Source organism: Camellia sinensis, chromosome 12, assembly GCF_055761805.1.
Source record: "Camellia sinensis isolate YWXY chromosome 12, ASM5576180v1, whole genome shotgun sequence".
Classification (NCBI taxonomy): Eukaryota; Viridiplantae; Streptophyta; class Magnoliopsida; order Ericales; family Theaceae; genus Camellia; species Camellia sinensis.
Window position 1 is genome coordinate 127936508 of NC_138972.1, and position 20274 is coordinate 127956781.

The window sequence follows — 20274 nt, forward strand, 5'->3', positions numbered from 1 at the left end:
TAGGTGGCAGTGGGTCCCGTCATTAATGATGTGATGTTTTGGTCTTGGAGTTGTATTTTTTTTTTATTTTTTTTTACTTTTTTAATGCATTAGTGTTAGTGGGATGAATCATTGTTGTTTTCCTAATGAATTTTTCATTGGCCTTTTGGTGGACAAATGAGTTTTTACAAGAAATTGACACATTCGTAGGATTTTTTGGTTTTATTAATTTTTTTGTAATATTTTTTAAACAGTTATTAAAAAATATAAAAAAATAAAAAATAAAAAAAATTACAAATACACATTTGAGATTTTGCTTAAAACATAGATGGCTATTGTGGTTTAGAAAATTATAAATATTCTATTGTCAAAATTTTTTATTTAACAAAATTAATTGAAAAAATAAAATCTTTAATTACTTTTATATATAATGATAAAATCATCTGAATTATTAGTTGAAATAATTTTTTGATATCATTAAAAATTATTATTTGATTCTATAATTTATTAATAAAAATTACTATTTATTATAAAATAAAAAATTTTAAAAAATAAAATATAATTTCTAAAATTATAAAGAAAAAATCGCATTTTAATGCAAGAAATGTGTTTTTAATTTATTCATAAAAATAAAGGTAATGTTAGGGATACAAAATTTTCTACCAAATGAATAACTAAATATTTTATATGGACTCATGTGAGACATTTGATTATTTATTTAATAAAAAATTTGAGATTTATAACATTTTTTTAAAAATAAAGCATTTTAACAAGCTTACCTAAAAGTGGTCACATTTATTGCAAAATCTGAAGGAGCGTGCATCGGATCTCCTATATTCTCCCGCGTGGGATTTCCATATCTCTACCAGTTACACCAACCTGAGATGACTCTCTCTCTAACATTTACTTTCTAGAGAGAGAAAAACATGTATGTATACATACATACATACAGAAACCAACTCACCTACGTCTATATAGAGAGAGAAAGCTCGCTCCCGATCTCGAGAGAGAGAGAGAGAGGGTTCGCAACGCTGAACACAGCGAGGTTTCCAAATTACTCCCCGCCCAAAAATGTCGATAGCCTCCACTTTGAAACCCTACAATAACTATCTCCGTTTCGCCAATCTCAATCTCAACCGTTCATCACAGCCTCAATCACCTACGCCCTACACCTTCAGCTTCCGCTCCTCCTCCTCTTCCGCCGCTGCCGTCGCCACCACTACTATCACCTGCCGCCCTAACCGCAGGAGGGAGGTTTTAGTTTTTTCTGGAGGCGACGGCATTGGCGGCGGAAACGGGCGGAGCTCTGGTGGACGCGGCGGCGGTGATGATGACAGTGAGGGAGAGAGAGAAGGAAAGGGAAAGGGATTTGGAGGGAATAGGGAGGAGGCTTTTCTGGCTTTGGCGGAGATCGGACGGTCGTTGGACAGTCTTCCCAAGGACTTGGCGGCTGCGATTGAGTCCGGTAGAATACCTGGATCCATTGTTCTCAAGTACTTTGAACTCGAGAAATCACCGTTTTTGCGGTGGCTGCTTCAGTTTGGCGGCTTCAAGGAACGGTTGTTGGCTGATGATCTGTTCTTGTTCAAAGTATTCATGGAGTGTGGTGTTGGGCTCTTCACCAAGGTATCGTTTGGTTTTGGTTTTGTTCTTTAAATTTGTATATTTGTGTGTATCAGATATGTATTTTAGATAATTGGGTTTTGATCTTCAATATTGTTGGATCTCTCTAGTGCTCTGTTTTTTCCCAACTATGTAAACTCTCTAATACACTAGATCGAAAGTCTGATATAAAAAAGGTTTTTATTATGCTTATCGAATTTACAATTTGTTATTATGTTTCTGTTGGTATAAGGATGCTTATTTGGAGAAGCAAGCATTTCTCTATTTCTGTATTCATTGATGATTTGTGAAAAATGGGATATGGTTGGCTGCAATTTCATTCCGGGTTATGCTCTGCAGTCACAATGTAAATTTATATGATGTTTGACAATAGTCCTTATTTACTGCTTTAAGGGTGTTAATGAAGTTTCAAATGCATAAGAAATATTATTGCTCTAGAGAGGGAAGAAAGGCATCACTGAATGTAATTGGATCATGAGAAAGATAGTGTGGTCGGTTTAAGAATAAAAACATGTCTCTGGCGGGTATATAGCTGCAATTAAGGACACGCATAGTGGGAAATGATTAGATGTACAAGTGACTGCGTGCGATTTCCATATCTCTACCCCTTACACTAGCCTGATATGTGGCTCCCATGTATGTATACATTAAGAAACCAACTCACCTACATCTATACAGAGAGAGAAAACTTGCTCCTGTGAGAGAGAGAGAGAGAGAGAGAGAGGGGGGGTCACAACGTTGAACACACCAAGGTTTCAAATTACTCTCCGTCCAAAAATGTCGATGACATCACTTTCTCGGTTTCGCCAATATCAATCTCAATTGTTCATCACATGCTTAACCACCTTTGCCCTTCAACTTTAGCTTATGTTCCTCCTCCGCCACCGCTGTTGCCACCACTACTATCACTTGGTGCCCCAGGCAGCAGCCGGTTTTAGTTTTTTGGAGGCAATGGCATTGGCATTGGGATTGGCGGTAAAAACAGTTGGAGCTCCAGGAGAGGCGGTGGCGGCGGCGGCGGCGGCGGCGGCGGCAGTGGCAGTAGTGGAAGTGGTGATGATGATGAGGGAGAGGGAGAGGGAGAGGGATAGGAATGGCAACGGGGCGGGGCGGGGCCGGGGATCACACTCCCCGTCCCCGATCCCCGATGGTGGAAATCCCCCCGTCCCCGGTCCCGATCCCCGACGGGGAACCTATATCCGCCCTCGTCCCCGCCCCCCAACGGGGATCGCGTTTCCCCCACCCCGAACAACCCCCGACCCTTTTTTTTTTTTTTTTTTTCTTTTTGAAAAACTGCTTTGAAGCTGAAGGATAAAAAAAAAGAAGATCAACATGGAGAAACAGAGAGATCAACACCAACAGATCATCATGTATCATCATCAACAATAGATAAAAAAAAAAAAAAAGAAAAGAACAGAACAGATCAAAAAACACCAACAGATCCAAAAAAAAAAAAAAGAGATCAACAACATATTATCATCATCATAGAATAGATCTCAAGATCTAAGCTTCAATCTATAATATATATACATATATACATCTCTGTTATCAAAATCTTACGATTCACGATTCGATTCGCAATTTTTGAAAAATCGATACGAATCTATGGGTGAATCTATTTTGGAAGTGAATCTCTAGTGAATCGCACGATTCATAATCGATTCACGATTCGATTTACTTTTTACGATTCATGCAATTTTTGAAATTATTGTATACGACATATTTTCGACTCTTTTTTTCTCCATCTTTTTAGTGAAAATGGCATAATACAACTTTTAATAGCGTTTAATACCAAAATAACCAACATATATACATGATTTATTGTTATTTTAGTGATCATAGAGTTTTTAATAAGATCCAGTTAGATTCAATCAGATCCAACATATTTTTAACCTTTCTTCCCATTTTTTTTCTTTTTAAAAAATCATAATATATCTTCTAAAGATGTTTAAGATTAAAGTCATACTATGAATTATCTATTACTATTTTATTAAATTGAATATTACATGTGTGAGGTCAGTTATACTTTTTAAAATGTTTTAGGCTTTAAAATAAAAGATTCTAAATAATTCCTTCTTATTATTTGTTCACTGTTACTTAGAAAAGTATATATGCTTATTGTCAAAATATCAACATTGTTGTTAATTATTGTTTCTTTGGAAATTGATAGTTTGTTTATTTGGTTACTATCTTTATTAAGAATGGCTGATAAGAAATATCTAAAAAAGAAAAAAGGCAAGATGGTGATATTACATCTTTATTAAAAATGGTTGATAAGAAATATCTAAAAAAGAAAAAAGGTAATATGGTGATCTTACATAGGAACCTTTGTTAACTTCTTACCTATTAAACTACGTGATTATTATTCAAAATAACATTTTTATTGATTTAAGTCTAAATATTTTATATTCATAAGATATATTTAACATCTAAATGTATAGATATATGTTTTTAAATAATTTAGAAAAAGTGACCGAATCTTTACGATTCACGATTCGATTCGATTTGCGATTCGGTACAAGACCATTTCGATTCACGATACGAATCCCGATTTGACAACTATGATATACATATATATGTGTGTATAACACAGAGAAAGAGAGAGGGATAGAGATCGACGCTGTGAAGAGGAGATTGGCGAAGGAGTCAGCGGAGGAGGGTCTCTTCTCTCGGCGGAGGAGATCAGCTCCGGCGGAGGATCGGCTCTCTCTCTCTCTCCCTCTCTCCCTCTCACTCCATTTTTCTCACGCAGCTCCCTCTCATTCCATTTTTCTCACGCAGCAGCGAAGTGATTGTGTGCGGTGGATCGTTCACTCAAGACTTGATAAAGTTCAGTGAGAGAGAAAAGAGTGGAGAGTTCAGTGAGAGAGTTGAGAGAGAGAGAGAGAGAGAGTGAAGAGTCAAAGTGAAAGATAGATCTGAGATAAAGTTTAACATATTTATAATATATAATATAATAAAGCTGAGATCTGAGAGTGGAGAGTTAGCCTAGCCTAAACACATATATATAATATATAATATAATAAGGCTTAGCATATGTATATATATATAAAGATGGTTCGGGGATGTTCGGGGCGGGGCCGGGCCGGGGCCGGGTCTGGAGGAGCTATCACCGTCTCCGGCCCGAAAATTATCGGGGATTTAATTTTTAATACCATCCCCGGCTTGTCGGAGGTATTTTTCGGGAAAAAACCGTTCCCATCGGGGTCGGGAGGTCGGGTCCCCGTCGGGCCGGTTTCAAATTGCCATCTCTAGAGAGGGAGAGGGAAATGGAAAGCGAAAGGGGTTTGGAGGCAATAGGGAGGAGACTTTTCTGGCTTTGGCGGAGATCGGGCCGTCATTGGACAGTCTTCCCAAGGACTTGGTGGCAGTGATCGTGTCCGATAGAATACTTGGATCCATTGTTCTTAAGTACTTTGAACTCTAGAAATCGCCGTTTTTGCGGTGGTTGCTTCAGTTTGGCGGGTTCAAGGAATATCTGTTCTTGTTCCAAGTATTCATGGAGTTTGGTTTTCACTAAGGTATTGTTTCTCTTTGTCGCTCGATTATGGTTTTGTTCTTTAAATTTGTACATATGTGTATACTGAAGCTTTGAATAATCAGCTTAGGGTATGATGAGATATCACCCCTTATTTATACATGAAGATTAGGGTTTACAAACAAGACAATTACAAGATGATCCCTGAGGGCATCACAATGATTACAGACCCAAGTGCCTTTCGGCTAATAAAAAACTAAGACTTTCGGTGATTATAATATGCCAACACTCCCCCTCAAGCTGGTGCGAAGATATCTCTCATGCCCAGCTTGCCTAATATGTCATGAAACGGTTTATTCCCAATTCCCTTAGTGAAAATGTCAGCAAGTTGTTCACCAGACTGAACAAAAGGAGTACAAATGGTACCACTAGTGAGTTTTTCCTTAATGAAGTGGCGATCAATCTCAACATGTTTTGTCCTGTCATGTTGAACTGGATTGTGAGCAATGTTGATGGCGGCCTTATTATCACAATATAACCGCATGGAGTCCGTCTGAGCAATACCTAGATCACTCAACAATAATTTGATCCATAAAAGTTCACACACACCTTGTGCCATAGCTCTAAACTCAGCTTCTGCACTTGACCTGGCAACCACATTTTGTTTCTTACTCCTCCAAGTAACTAGGTTGCCGCCGACAAATGTGCAATACCCTGACGTTGATCTCCTATCAGTTACTGACCCGGCCCAGTCAGCATCTGTATAGGCTTCTACACGAAGATGGTCATACTTTGAAAAATACAGACCCTTACCAGGAGCAGACTTCAGATACCTCAAGATTCTCATGACAGCCTCAAAGTGAATCTGATGAGGAGCATGCATAAACTGACTAACTACACTGACAGCAACAGCAATATCAGGACGGGAGTGAGATAGGTAAATGAGCTTACCCACTAATCGTTGATAGCTCCCCCTATCCACAACTTCTCCTCCTGCATCATCTCCCAATTTTTGATTGGGTTCCAGTGGGGTGGCACATGCCTTGCAGCCAAGCATCCCAGTTTCCTTCAACAGGTCAAGCACATATTTTCTCTGTGAGATAAATATCCCATCCTTAGAGCGAGCAACTTCAATTCCCAGAAAATACTTCAAGCTTCCCAAGTCTTTGATTTCAAATTCTTTGGCTAAGTATTTCTTCAACAGAGGTATTTCCTCACTATCATTGCCTGTAAGAACTATGTCATCTACATAAACAATAAGCGCTGTAGTCTTACCGCATGAGGAATGTTTCACAAACAATGTGTGATCTGCCTGACTTTGTTTGAAACCATATTTAAACATAGCCTGAGTGAATCTTTCAAACCAAGCCCTTGGAGATTGTTTGAGACCATATAATGACTTCCGAAGTTTGCATACTTTCCCTTCTGTTTGATGATCCTCAAAACCCGGAGGAATGTCCATATATACTTCTTCTTCGAGGTCACCATGGAGAAAAGCATTCTTGACATCAAACTGATAAAGCGGCCAATCTAGATTAGCTGCGAGAGAGAGAAGTACTCTGACTGAATTCATTTTAGCCACGGGTGCGAAGGTCTCCTGATAATCAATGCCATATGTCTGAGTAAACCCTTTTGCCACAAGTCTTGCCTTGTAACGCTCAATAGACCCATCTGCTTTGTGTTTTACAGTATATACCCATTTACAGCCCACAGGTCGTTTGCCCGTAGGTAACTCAGTCAATTCCCAAGTGCCATTCTTTCTAAGTGCTTTCATTTCCTCAATCATGGCGAGTTTCCACTCAGAGATAGCAAGAGCATCCTGAAAATGGTTAGGAATGCTAACAGAGGAAATATTGGACACAAACGCTCTATATGAGGATGACAAATGAGAGTATGATACAAACTGTGAGATAGGATGTTGAGTACAAGATCTCACACCTTTCCTTTTGGCAATAGGAACATCAAGATCAATGGACTCACGAGATTCAAAGTTACCTAGACTCTCATCAGAAGCAGGAGATGGCAGTGGAGTAGCAGAAACAGTCCCTTGTATCCAGTTAACTTGTTTTCTGTCGATGTCCCGGACATAAACATGCCCATCCTTATTCTTGGTGACAGTGGGTTCTATAGTTCCAGTAGAAGAGGGGGGTGCAAGAATAACTGGTTCTACCATAGGAGGCACAGGACTCACTTCTACCATAGGAGACACAGGACTCACTTCACACCAAGGCTCCCCCGGAAATGAGGACGGTGACACCGGAGAGGACAAGAAATAGGACTGGGATTCAAAGAAAGTGACATCCATGGACACAAACCACTTACGGGAGGAAGGGTGGTAACATTTATACCCCTTTTGAGTAGGAGAATAACCAAGGAAAACACATTTGAGGGAGCGAGGGTCCAACTTACCACGAGAGGGAGAGTGATTATGGACAAAACAGACACAACCAAATATTTTGGGAGGAATAGAAAACAAGGACTGAGAACCGAGGAGGACGTGAAGCGGAGCCTGTTTGTCCAAGACCTGGGTAGGGAGACGATTAATAAGATGGGCAGCGGTGAGAACAGCGTCGCCCCAATAGGGTTGAGGCACGTTCATAAAAAAACACATGCACCGAGCCATGTCAAGAAGATGCCGATTCTTGCGTTCGGCCACCCCATTTTGTTGAGGGGTATTGGTGCAAGAGGTCTGATGGATAATGCCATGAGTAGAGAAATAGTTTCCTAACCCAGAATCTATGTATTCCCCGCCATTATCAGAACGAAATATTTTGATAGTGGCCCCAAACTGAGTACAAATCATCTTATGAAAAGTGCGAAACACAGAGAAAACTTCACTCTTATCTTTCATGAGATACACCCAAGTAGCACGAGAAAAATCATCAATAAATGTAACAAACCAGCGATGACCTTTCACAGACAGAACACGAGAGGGACCCCAAACATCAGAATGTATTAATGAAAAAGGAACTAAGCTTTTATTCAAACTGGGAGCAAAAGAAGCTCTATGTTGTTTTCCAAGTTGACAAGACTCACAAAGAAAGTCAGACACATGATGATTTGCGAAACTAGAAGGAAATAAATGCTTAAGTAAATGAAATGAGGGATGCCCAAGACGCCGATGCCACAACCATACATCAGCGGGAGTAGTAGAAGACGCGGTGGAAGAATAAGCAAGTTTGTCCGGTTGATCTAGGAAGTAGAGACCATTTTCTGCACTACCACTGCCAACGTCCTCCCCGTGACAAGGTCCTGAAAAAGACAATGATCAGGGAAAAACGTCACACAACAATTCAAATCCTGGGTAAGACGACTTAAGGATAACAGATTAACAGAAAATTTGGGAACATGGAGAACAGAAGATAGATGCATGGTGGGAGTGACTTGGACTAAACCTTTTCCAGAAATGGAAGAAACAGTTCCATCGGCAATCCTAACTTTGTCCTGACCTGAAGAGGGCTTATAGGCAGAAAAAAGATCAGGGGAGCCAGACATATGATCTGAGGCACCAGAATCAATAATCCAAGGCAAAGATGTATGACACAGGAAAGCACAAGGAACAGATGCTAAGTTACCTGAGCGGGCAAAGGACGAGGAAGCGGTACTGAGAGCAGTAGAAGATCGGCGGTCCAACAATTGGCGCAAAGCATCCTCCAACTCAGTATCAGAAGCTTGGGTAACAGAAGTGGAATTAGAATCAAGGGTATCCACGGCACTAGACTGATGAGCCCGGGAATAGGAACCACGTCCTCGAGAGTGGCCTGACCGACCTCCTCGAGAACCTGACCGATCACCTCGACCCCCAGATGGAGTCCCATGAAGCTTCCAACATGTCTCACGAGTATGCCGCGGCTTCTTGCAATAATCACAGAATACAGACTCCTTAGCAGCAGACGGAGGAGGCAGGCTGAGGCCATCTCGAGGAGTAGACAGTAATGCGGAACGGTCAGTAGAGACAGGGGACATCATAGCTGACCGACGACTTTCCTCATTTTGTACATAGGCAAATGCCTCCTGTAGTGAAGGAAGGGTGTCCATACTCAGAACTCGACCCCTAACTGGATCATACTCCATATTTAGGCCGGCCAAAAATTTAAAGACCCGTTCCCGAGCAATGAACTTCTTGTACCCGACAGAATCAGTAGGGCAAACGGGCTTATAGTCTTCCAGGTGGTCAAGGCGTTTCCAGCCGTTGGTGAGGAAAGTGAAGTACTGAAGAACAGTCTGCTCCCCCTGAAGTGTGCTTTCAATAGAGCGACGCAACTCAAAGGCCTGTGAAAAATTTCCTTTGCGGGAATAGGTAACAGCCACAGCTTCCCAAATGTCCTGGGCAGTCTCCATAGATAAGTAGCCCTCACCAAGTTCTGGAACCATCGAATGGATAAGCCAACTCATAATCAAAGAGTTAGTAATCTCCCATTGGTCATAACCTGAGTCAGTGGTACTAGGTGTATCTCATGAAAGATAAGAGTGAAGTTTTCTCTGTGTTTCGCACTTTTCATAAGATGATTTGTACTCAGTTTGGGGCCACTATCAAAATATTTCGTTCTGATAATGGCGGGGAATACATAGATTCTGGGTTAGGAAACTATTTCTCTACTCATGGCATTATCCATCAGACCTCTTGCACCAATACCCCTCAACAAAATGGGTGGCCGAACGCAAGAATCGGCATCTTCTTGACATGGCTCGGTGCATGTGTTTTTTTATGAACGTGCCTCAACCCTATTGGGGCGACGATGGCGACAGAGAGAGAGAGAGCTGAGGAGATGAGGAGACTGACTGAGGAAGACGGTTGAGGCAGATCGACTGAGGAAGAGCGACTGAGGAAGACGGCTAAGGCAGATCCACCCAGGTAAGCTTCGAACCCTAGAGTGTTGTTGGTGAATAGGTCTGCCAACGAGGGTGAGCCGAAACCCTATAGGTTCTGCTCTGATACCATGAAGCTTTGAATAATCAGCTTAGGGTATGATGAGATATCACCCCTTATTTATACATGAAGATTAGGGTTTACAAACAAGACAATTACAAGATGATCCCTGAGGGCATCACAATGATTACAGACCCAAGTGCCTTTCGGCTAATAAAAAACTAAGACTTTCGGTGATTATAATATGCCAACATATACCAGATATATATTTTAGATAATTGGGTTTTGATCTTCAGTATTGTTGGATCTCTCTAACTCTCGTGCTCTGTTTTTCACAACTATGTAAACTATCTAATATTCTAGACCGAAACTATTACACCAAAAAGGTATTTATCAAGAAGGTATTGCCTAACAAATTACAACAAAAGGTCCTAACAAATATCATGCTTATCCAATTTACAATTTGTAATTTGGAGAAGGAAATATTTCTCTATTTGTGTATCCATTCATGAGTTGGCTGCAATCTTCTTTCCGGGTTATGCTCTGTAGTCACAATGTAAAATTGTATGATGTTTGATAATAGTCCCTATTTACTGCTTCGGAGAGGGAAGAAAGGTATCCCTGAATGTAATTGGATCATGAGAAAGATAATGTGGCTGGTTTTAAGAATAGAAACATGTCTCTGCCAGGTATATCGCTGCAATTAAGGACACGTATAATGAGTCAATGACTAGATGTACAAATGTGAGAAGAGAGTTCCCAAATCAAGTAGCATTTTGTATAACTTTGAACTACTTTTAGCCTTTAGGGCAATATTTAGAATGAACAGGTCATGAGTGGTATAAAACTTGACAAAAGGAGTAGAAGTGAAATTAATTTGCAGGATGCTCCCTAATGTGATCGTTTTCTTATCATGGATTGATAATTGAGGGGGTGATTGGAGAGGATGTTACTTGAATAGTAGGTCATGAGTGCACTTGGAGTAATGTGCAATCTTTATCAAATTATAAAGATAATTTTGGAGCCCATTTGTTGCTCGGTTTTGGTTATTCCTTTTAAAACAAATTGCAAATTTGTAAATGTAAATGACATAATTCAAATTTTGTGTGTGCTGAGTGACATAATGGCAACCTTGTATAATAAGAAAATCTATTAGGTACAAAGTTCGAGAGGGCAGACTCTCTCTACAAGGAGCAGTGACATAGTGCATCAGTGATATATTCTCTGAGATCATCTTCCTCCTATCTACCCACTTCCTCCGATCCCCTCCCCAATTTATTCTGGTTGTAAATTGCTTCTCTCAATGGGACATAATCTTCATTTGTTTGATCTATTTCTCCAGACTGCTGCAGAGTATCAAAAGCGAAAAGAAAACTTTTTTAAGGAGCTGGAATTTGTTTTTGCGGATGTGGTACGGCATCTTTTAATATTGATTTTATAATATATTTGAGAAGTTTTGCTACCTTTTGGCTCTTAAGCTCAATGCATGATTTTTAGCTCCTTATCTAAGGATAATAGTTCCACTAAAATTGTAGTGCCTTCCAATTGTTTTTTTTATATTTCTAACTTCTTGTTTTGTGTAGCTAACATGAGTTTATTTGGGAACATCACTAAAAAAGGCAGTGTTTTCCCCTGAAATTCTCCCCATTTTAAACTTTTTGAGGGACTTTATATTATTCATTATGTCCAAATATGCATTTTCAATTGGCAAGGAATGAGTTTTCCCCAGGGATGATGAAGATATTTGGTAATGCAGAATATAGAATTAATTTGAAAGTGAGTTCTTTTCCTTTTTTTTTTTTTTTTTTTTTTTTAAAGGCGGGGGAGCTAAAAAACTGGACTTTCCTAAAAAATCAGGATGTATTATAGAGAAATTCATTGTTTGTGGAATATCTACTCTTTAGCTTTGTATATAGCTTTGTATTTTGAATATGTGTAACTTTTAGCATTAATTTTCCAATTCCTTTCTGCTAGGTGATGGCCATTATTGCAGATTTCATGCTTGTCTACCTCCCTGCTCCTACTGTCTCTCTCCGACCACCAATTAATGTCAATGCTGGAGCTCTTGCTAAATTCTTTTATAACTGCCCTGAAAATGCATTTCAGGTTTACTTACTTTCCCTTTTAACTGATGTATTGGGTTAAAATTTTGTGTAGGTTATATAAATGTTCTTTTGCATACAATTAATCATCTGGTCCTCAAAATATCTCTGTAGGTAGCTCTGACTGGAACTTCCTATTCATTTGCACAGAGAATTGGTGCAATAGCGGTAAGGGCAAAGCTTAATTTGCGCATGTTTTATGAGACAATTATTTAGAAGTACCTCATTGTTTTTAAATTTTTTGTACAGCGTAATGGGGCAAAGCTTTTTGCAGTTGGTACCACTTCATCTCTGGTAAATTTAACTTTCTCTTTTTCAATAGATTGTTAATTAAGATGTACTCTTGCAGTTCATTGCTTTAACATATGGATTTCTTTTGCCTCCATTACCCTTTTTGTTCTGCTTCTCTCAGTTGTCATTATTAATGAGATCAAATTGTTCGACTTCTGTTTGAGAATCCTTCTTCAGTCTCTTAAAGCATGCATTGTCTTTTGCCTACCAACTGAGATGCAGTTGCAATGTGATCTATTTTCCTAGCACATATTGTAATGGAATTGTAAAAAATTGAGTTAATTATTCGAGCTCCAAGATTTATTTAGGGGAGATTGGATGAAATGGGATTGTAGTGAGAATTAGGGAGGACAAGTAATCTATGGGATGAATGGATGAGATAAGTGATCAAATATGATGAGATTATATATCATAAGGTTATTTGCACTATGTTTTGTTAAAGGATGGGATAAGTAGATATAATTGTTTGTTACTGTTGGATGAAGGAGCAAAGCAAAAATGATCCAGAGACCCAATCCGCACAATCCCAAGGGGGAGGTGGTATTAGTTATCCCACCCATTTGAGGTGAAACATTCATCCATCTTCAACCTTCTATGAGCTAGTATTTCCCATGAGAAACTCCTATGGGCGAGTTGTCGTATCAAAATGCCAATGTTGTTCCCCCTGAGTGCCATCTAAACTTTTGTGAAGCAAAAGTCTCAATAAATTTGATTTCAACCGTTATTATTTAAAGACATTTTTGTGCTAATTGAATTCTCAAACAAAATGTTTAACAAATGTATAGAAGCCCTCTCCCAGTCACCATATTTTTTTTATATTTATTACACATCCACACATCCCAGCAGAACAATGAGGACCGAAGAAGATAGGACTTCTTTCCTTAGTTGTGTTTTAGATTTTTTTCCCTTTTACTTAATTGCCCTTGATATAAATAACAGAAGGATCAATTTTGTCCATTTTTAGTGGGACTGTGGGGCTGCCACCCACCCCAGCAGAACAATGAGGACCAAATAGCATATGACTTCTTTCCTTATGTTTCAGATATTTTTTACCCTTTACTCAATTTCCCTCAATATAAATGACAGCAGGATCGATTTTGTCCATTTATAGTGGGACTGTGGGACTGCTACCTCCCTAAACATGTAGGAGCTTAGCACTGGTCATATGGATAAAGGAGAATGAAGCTTTATGCCTGGAGGGCCTATTACTAGTATACTCTAGATAATGTGAAGGTCTTTCTGTCGCAACCAATTATCTAGTGAATGTTTGAAATGTGAATCAACCAGAACATTGCTTCTCTTTCTGTTTCCATTCCCTAACATTTACCCATGGTTATATTGTTGTCTGAAGGATGGTCTGTTTTGCTAGTTTTATCATAATGTTTGCTTTGCTAGAGAATCATTCACTGTGTTTGGTTTGAGTTTTCTGGATTAAGTTTTTTGAAAACTAAGTTTTTTTATTTTCGTATTTTTTTGTTTTTAGTGAATATTTTTAAAATTTTAAACATTTTTTTTACTTTTTTAGATGCACCTTACTTAGATGTGTCTAAAAAGTAAAAAAATTGAGAAAAAAATATTTTAAAAAATTGAGAAATACATAAAAATACAAAAAATGTACTAAATTCTTGTATTTTTTTTTGTATTTTTGGTATTTAGTGAATTTTTAAAAGATTTTTTTTACAATTTTTTTACTTTTTAGGTGTATTTATGTTAGGTGTGTCTAAAAAGTAAAAAATTTGCATAAAATATTTAAAAAATTCAGAAAACTGTTTTTAAAAAATGGGAACCAAGCAAAGTGATTAATACTGTTAGCACCTTTTTGGCATAGTAACTTCTATTACTAGTTCTTCACTTTTAGAAATCACTGTTGACCATGGTTAGAGATGCATGGGTTTGTTCTTTTGTTCGAAAGGTTTAGTTGGCCGAGCATATTAGTTTCTTGATGATAATTTCCCCCTTATGTTTCAATTTTTTTTCTTCTTACTGCTGTATTGTTATAGAAGTATATGAATTTGCTCAATTCAAACTTTTTAATTTTGAAATTTTGGTATAAAATCAATTTAATTTTTGTCCAGGTTGGCACAGTTGTTACCAATGCCTTGATAAATGCAAAGAAGGCTGTTGATAAGTCCTCTGCAGATGAAGTAGAGAATGTACCTGTATTAGCTACTAGTGTTGGCTATGGTGTCTACATGGCAATTTCTAGCAACCTTCGGTACGTTCTTGCACCCTCTTTCTTATCTTCATTGTCTCTACTCTCTACCATATAATTTCTTATCATCTGACCATACAATAGTGTGTTCTTGGTATCAGACAATATTGACAAGTAGACACCAAAAGTTTGTGAAAAGTAGCTTATAGTCACCGAGGATATGACATTTTACTCATAGGCACACTTGTGAAAATGTAAATATGTACTAGCAGACATAATTGTTAGGGGTGCTCGTGGTTCGGTTGATGCCAGGAAACCTCTAATCCGCCATCCGTCTGCCAGATTGGCGGTTTGGAAAAAATCAATCCGCATCTATCCACCGGATTGGCGGATTGGTTGATGGATGTGAATCGGTTTGACGATTTAAACTTTTACAAATTTTGAACATAATACAACAGCTTGTCAATATTTTTTTTAGATAACAATCCACCTCAACATAATCAAAAGACTATCAAGTAAATTGTCAAATACCAATAATAAATAAATATAAGAAAATCATGCATTATCAAAACTATTTCATTACTTTTTTTCTATTTAAAAACTATTTAATTTGATTTTTTTTTAAAAATGACGAAATTAAGTCTTATATTTTTCACACAAAAATACCAAATATCAACACTTGCCATTTGATAAAAAGATTTCTAAATTGAAAACAAATTGAAAATACAACAAAATATCTAAACTCTTTTTCAATTGAAAACACAAACAGCATATCTAAACAAATTGAAAACACAAAATCTTATAAATTACTAAGGGTACTCGTGGTTTGGTGGTTTAGTTACGGCCAAAAGAATCTAAAATCCGCCATCCGTAAAAAGCTAGGCGGATTGAAAAAAATCAACCCGCAACCGTCCGCTTGTCATCATGCATTCGTCCAAAATGCGGTGGTTCGGTTCGGTTCGATCAATTTGGGCGGATTGAAATATCTGCTGAGCACCCCTTGTTAGTCGTTCTCTTTTTTCCTTTCGTTTTTATTGAGACCGCTTTTATATTTTTGTCTCTTTTGTTATAATATTAAGTAAACTTGCATTGAGTGTCCCAAAATATGTTGGTATATATTCAGCCCTCCAAAACAAAAAAAAAAACATCTGAATGCTACATAACCCAAGAGGATTAGAAAAATACTAGGGATACTAACAATCTTACTAACACATTCACAAGTTGATGTGGGTCCCATACCAAGTGATGGTTGATCTTATTAAAACTTGTGAGTATGTTAGTAAGATTGTTAGTAAATGTGTAAGTATCCCTAACATTGTTGAGAGGATTATGGATCCTTTATGTAAGTGTTTGAGCTACTTAGAGTGGTGTACATGATTGACTTGGTAGGAAGATATGCTAAGGGTGTGCAAAAAGTTGGGTTTTGCATATTTATAGTTGGGGGATCAGTGTAATATTATTCGTACAATATGTGGTGCATATTGTGTAACTCATATCGCATTGTAGACAAAAGATAGTATCGAAAGTGTTCGAACCACATAATCTTTTTTTGCCCATTCTTCGCAAGAAGCAACGAAAAAAGGGAACGGGCAAGTCCCAGCTAGTGCCAGTGAGAGTGACAGTGAGTTTACAGCGTTCTAGTTCTGCCTAACAGTACTACCTATGAAGCATGGACACGCCAGATTTCATGCCGTGGCGGTGTCTGACACGGGGACACGCCGTGGACACAAGGACACCCCGGGGACACGTATGGGACACGGCGGGGACACGCGTGTCCACCAAATCTGGACACAGAGAGCAAAAGAGAAGAGTAAAGGAGGAGCAAAGGTCAAGAGACAAACCTGGTCTTCGATCCAGTCGACTCGCCTGTCGACCTCCATCCAGTTGATCACCGTAAGTCTCTCTCTCGCCAGTCGACCTCTATCTATGATCCGTAAGTCTCTCTCTCTCTCGTCCCTCTCTCTCGCCTTCCTTCTCGCTCGCGTCTCTCGCTCTCGCCCTCGCTCTCACCCTCGCATCGATCGCGTCGATCGCTCTCTCTCTGCTCTGACCTGATCTGATTCATATAATATATATATATATATTTATTAGGTTTAATATTAATGTATCTATTAGGTATAATATATATATGGATTTATTTAATATTAATAAAAAAACATATCTTATATCTTATATTTTATATATATATATATATTAATAAAAAAAAAAGTAGATAAAATAAAATAAAAAATTAATAGGATCATATTTATTTAAAAATATAATAATTAAATAAAATAATTAACTTGTATTAAAATAAAAAAATTTATATAAAAAATTTTTTGCCGTGTCCCCAGCTGTATCTGTGTCTCCATTTTTTTAAAATTGCCGTGTCCTGTGTCCGTGTCCGTGTCCATATGCGTGTCCGTGCTTCATAGAGTACTACGCCTTCCTCCATGGCTGAACTTTCCTAGCTACCAAGCCCCTTTTCAAACCCTTGCTAGAGGATGAAAGGAAAGATGGAAAGATTCTCTGTGGGCTTTGTACTTTCGGTATAACTATTCGCTTTTTAGTCTTGCATGATAAAAGCTTCGTCTTGAAAATAACTATCGCGGACTCATATCATTGGTAATTTCAATTATGAGATATGTTTGTCTAGTACAAATTTGTATCGTATCACGCAATTCAACATGTATCGCATGATACATTAATCGCTTAATTTCTCATTCACCTTTGGCCCTGTTAATTTTTTTTCCCCTTGCCAATTACCATGGCTGCACTCATTGAATAGTCATAAGCCATGTTCTCAGAAAACCTAATACCAAAGAGACCCAAATCTAGATGAACATGAAAGGAACTTTGAACTCTTTTGTGCTGCAAGTGAATCTAATTTGGGTGAAAGGAACAACAAATTACACAAACAATCCATTGGATTTGAGTTTAGACTCAAAATTTGAGTCACAAGACTTGTTGGACTATGACAATAAACCATAGGATAAATAAGTTTGGGACTACTCATGTCTAAGCAAGTCTTGAAGAATGTCTTTGATTGCAAATCATCGACTAGATGCGCTCGAGATTGAAGCAAGTTGACTCAAGTTGAGCTCGAGTAGAGAATTCTAGAATATAGTAAATGGAGGAAGGTAACCTTGAGTGTTCTAGATACCTAACCTTTGGATCAAGTTGATCTTAGTCATCCATTGAGGAGATGAATGGCTATGTGAGGAGGAGAAATCTGATTTGGGAGGCATATAAATTGAGATGGTGTGATAGAGAACCACCAAAGAGGGGGTGGTGTGGTGTGGTGTGGTGAAACCCACTAACCCATATAGTGTGTTTGTTAGAGATAAGTATTGTTGGTGTTTTGTATTGATGAGTGTCTCTTGTGTATTTCATTGTGTATTTTTTGGATAAAATAAAATGGTAGTTTTTGTGGAATAGATCAGTAAGCATGGGGACTTCACCCTTCTTACTTCACTTCTATGCTTTTAGTTAAACTTGAATTTCTGAATGTGTTAAAAAAAAACTTGAATTTCTGAATATTGTTGTCAGATGCATCTCCAATTAGGTGTGACTATACCTTGCCAGGTCCTATGTCTCTGACAAGGATATATATTACAGGTTACCGTTAGAAGAGTATATTCAAATGCTCATAAAATATTAAAGTTTTCTGAACAGAATATTTTGCAAGGATGTGTTCTGTAAGGTTTTTTTTTTTTTTAAAAAAAAAAAAAAAAATACTTTACTAGGAATGTGTTTTTGTTCAACAGGTACCAAATACTAGCTGGGGTTATTGAACAACGAATTTTAGAACCCTTGTTGCACCAACACAAATTAATGTTAAGTGCAACTTGCTTCGCGGTCAGAACAGGAAACACGTTCTTGGGTTCATTATTGTGAGACTCTTTACCTTTTTTCTTTTAGAAAATTTTACAATCTATTCATTTTTTTAATGTCCTGCCTTGTTAAAATTTCAAAATACATTTTAACAGGTGGGTGGATTATGCACGTTGGATAGGCGTTCAGAAGGTTGAGGAAGTGGAAGAATAACGGGTGCATTCTGTTGCTTGATGTCGAGTTTGAAATTTGAAATGTTGGTTTGAAGCATTAGTTGACGTCACATAAAGTAGGTCAATGGATATTGATTGAATTATTTTGGGATTTATAGGTCTTGGTATACTTAGGTCATATTTCTCTGCTTGTGTGGATGGCTCATTGCCAATCTGATTTGTTGTTGTTGAATTACTTTTCACTTTTGTTTTATTTTCTTTTCATAATGTCTAGGGATAGCTATTAAAATTTCGATTAGAATCACTTTGAGCATAATTTTGAGCATTGAGAAACGTTAATGTTCTGCGTTGGTAATCATAATGGCCTATTAGGTTTAAACCCAAAAAAAGTTTCGTATTTGTTTGTATTATAAATATAAATATTGGAATTTGAGTTTCTATGGGTAAAATAATATGAATTTCAATTGAATTGTGAGGTTTTGAACGATCTAGTTCTGAACTAGTGTATGATTCTTAATTGTGTTTTGTTTGTAGTTGTCAATTTTTTGTTTAATTTTGGAAAGTGATTCAAATTGTATACTTAGGGTTGACTTTTTTTTCTTTTTTATTTTTATTATAGTGTTTTTGGCTTTTTTAGAAGAGAAAAAAACTAGGACAATTAGGTCGTCAGGTAATTTTTTATTTTTTGGGCTAAAAAGATATAATTTGATCAAAAGGATAACTATTTGTTGAAATTAATAAATTTTTTTCTTTTAAATTCACTTAATTTGTCTATCTATTAAAATTCACGAAGCATATTTTTCTCATTCAACACTTTATTTGTTGAATATTATATATTTTTTTACTTCACTACTACTTGTCGCTTTAGGAAACTACTTGACCCTCTTTAAATTAGATTTTTCACAAATTTTTCCTAAACTTGTTTGGTTTAACATTGTTTTTTTTTTTTGAAAATTGATTTTTGTTGTGTTTTTTAAAATTTTATTTTCCGTGATTTTTTTAAATATTTTATGCATTTTTTAATTTTTTTTTTAGATACACCTTATCTAAATACTTAAAAAAGTATAATATTTATAATTTTTTTTAAAAAAATAATTCACCAAATATAAGAAATACAAAAAAAAAAAAAATTATGAAAATTTAATATATTTTTGTATTGGGAGTTTTTTTGATAAATTCACTTTCTAAGAGTTTTATTCCATCTAACCTATATTCTTTTTGATTATTCCATTAGGTCCTATTTGAGATAAGAAGACCAAAATATCATTTTTATCTACTTATGTTCCATTTAATTCATATTATTTTCTTATGTTTCAATAAGTCCTATGGGTGACATAACTACCAAAATACCCCTAACGTGAATGTTCATACTGTCAATGTGAATGTTCATATCGTCAATGTGTAGGGGCCCGGCCCATGTCGATCCTTGTGGGTGCTCAGAAAAATTCAAGTCGGGCCGGGGCGGGCCTGGCCCGTTGACAATGTGAATATTCACATTGACATGTTAATATTCACATTAATAGGAGTGTAAAATTGACCCGCGTCCCGTGGCGGCGCGAAACCCGCTGGCGGCCCATGGACGGGCCGGGGCGGGCTCGGTTCGGCCCGTTGATAATGTGAATATTCACATTGACATGTTAACATTCACATTGATAAGAGTATAAAATTGGCCCGCGGCCCATGGGCGGTCAAAAGCTCGCCCGCGGCCCGTTGACAATGTGAATATTTACATTGACATATTAACATTCACATTGATAGGAGTGTAAAATTAACCCGCGTCTCGTGGTTGCCCG

The 20274-nt window shown here is 37.4% G+C and overlaps 1 protein-coding gene across 2 annotated transcripts; it reads left to right on the top strand.

Moving 5' to 3' along the window:
• The first annotated feature begins 776 nt into the window (after positions 1-776).
• On the top strand, positions 777-18950 carry LOC114312256 (protein RETICULATA-RELATED 4, chloroplastic). Of its 2 annotated transcripts, XM_028258465.2 has the most exons (8): positions 777-1605; positions 11293-11361; positions 11925-12056; positions 12167-12220; positions 12302-12346; positions 14419-14558; positions 18242-18367; positions 18464-18950. In XM_028258465.2, the coding sequence occupies exons 1-8, from the start codon at positions 1051-1053 to the stop codon at positions 18519-18521; spliced, it is 1179 nt and encodes a 392-aa protein (XP_028114266.2). In that variant the 5' UTR covers positions 777-1050; the 3' UTR covers positions 18522-18950. The 2 variants fall into 2 exon arrangements, with proteins under 2 accessions (XP_028114266.2, XP_028114267.2); XM_028258466.2 differs by lacking the exon at positions 11293-11361 and having other exon boundaries at positions 810-1605.
• The last annotated feature ends 1324 nt before the right edge of the window (positions 18951-20274 follow it).

What these genes read in the sequence shown, in the direction of transcription:
- LOC114312256 (XM_028258465.2), top strand. Translation starts at nt 1,051, where the DNA reads ATGTCGATAGCCTCCACTTTGAAACCCTACAATAACTATCTCCGTTTC. An exon ending in AATTTGTTTTTGCGGATGTG is followed by an intron (nt 11,362 to 11,924) that starts GTACGGCATCTT and finishes CCTTTCTGCTAG; the next exon opens with GTGATGGCCATTATTGCAGA. An exon ending in GCCCTGAAAATGCATTTCAG is followed by an intron (nt 12,057 to 12,166) that starts GTTTACTTACTT and finishes ATATCTCTGTAG; the next exon opens with GTAGCTCTGACTGGAACTTC.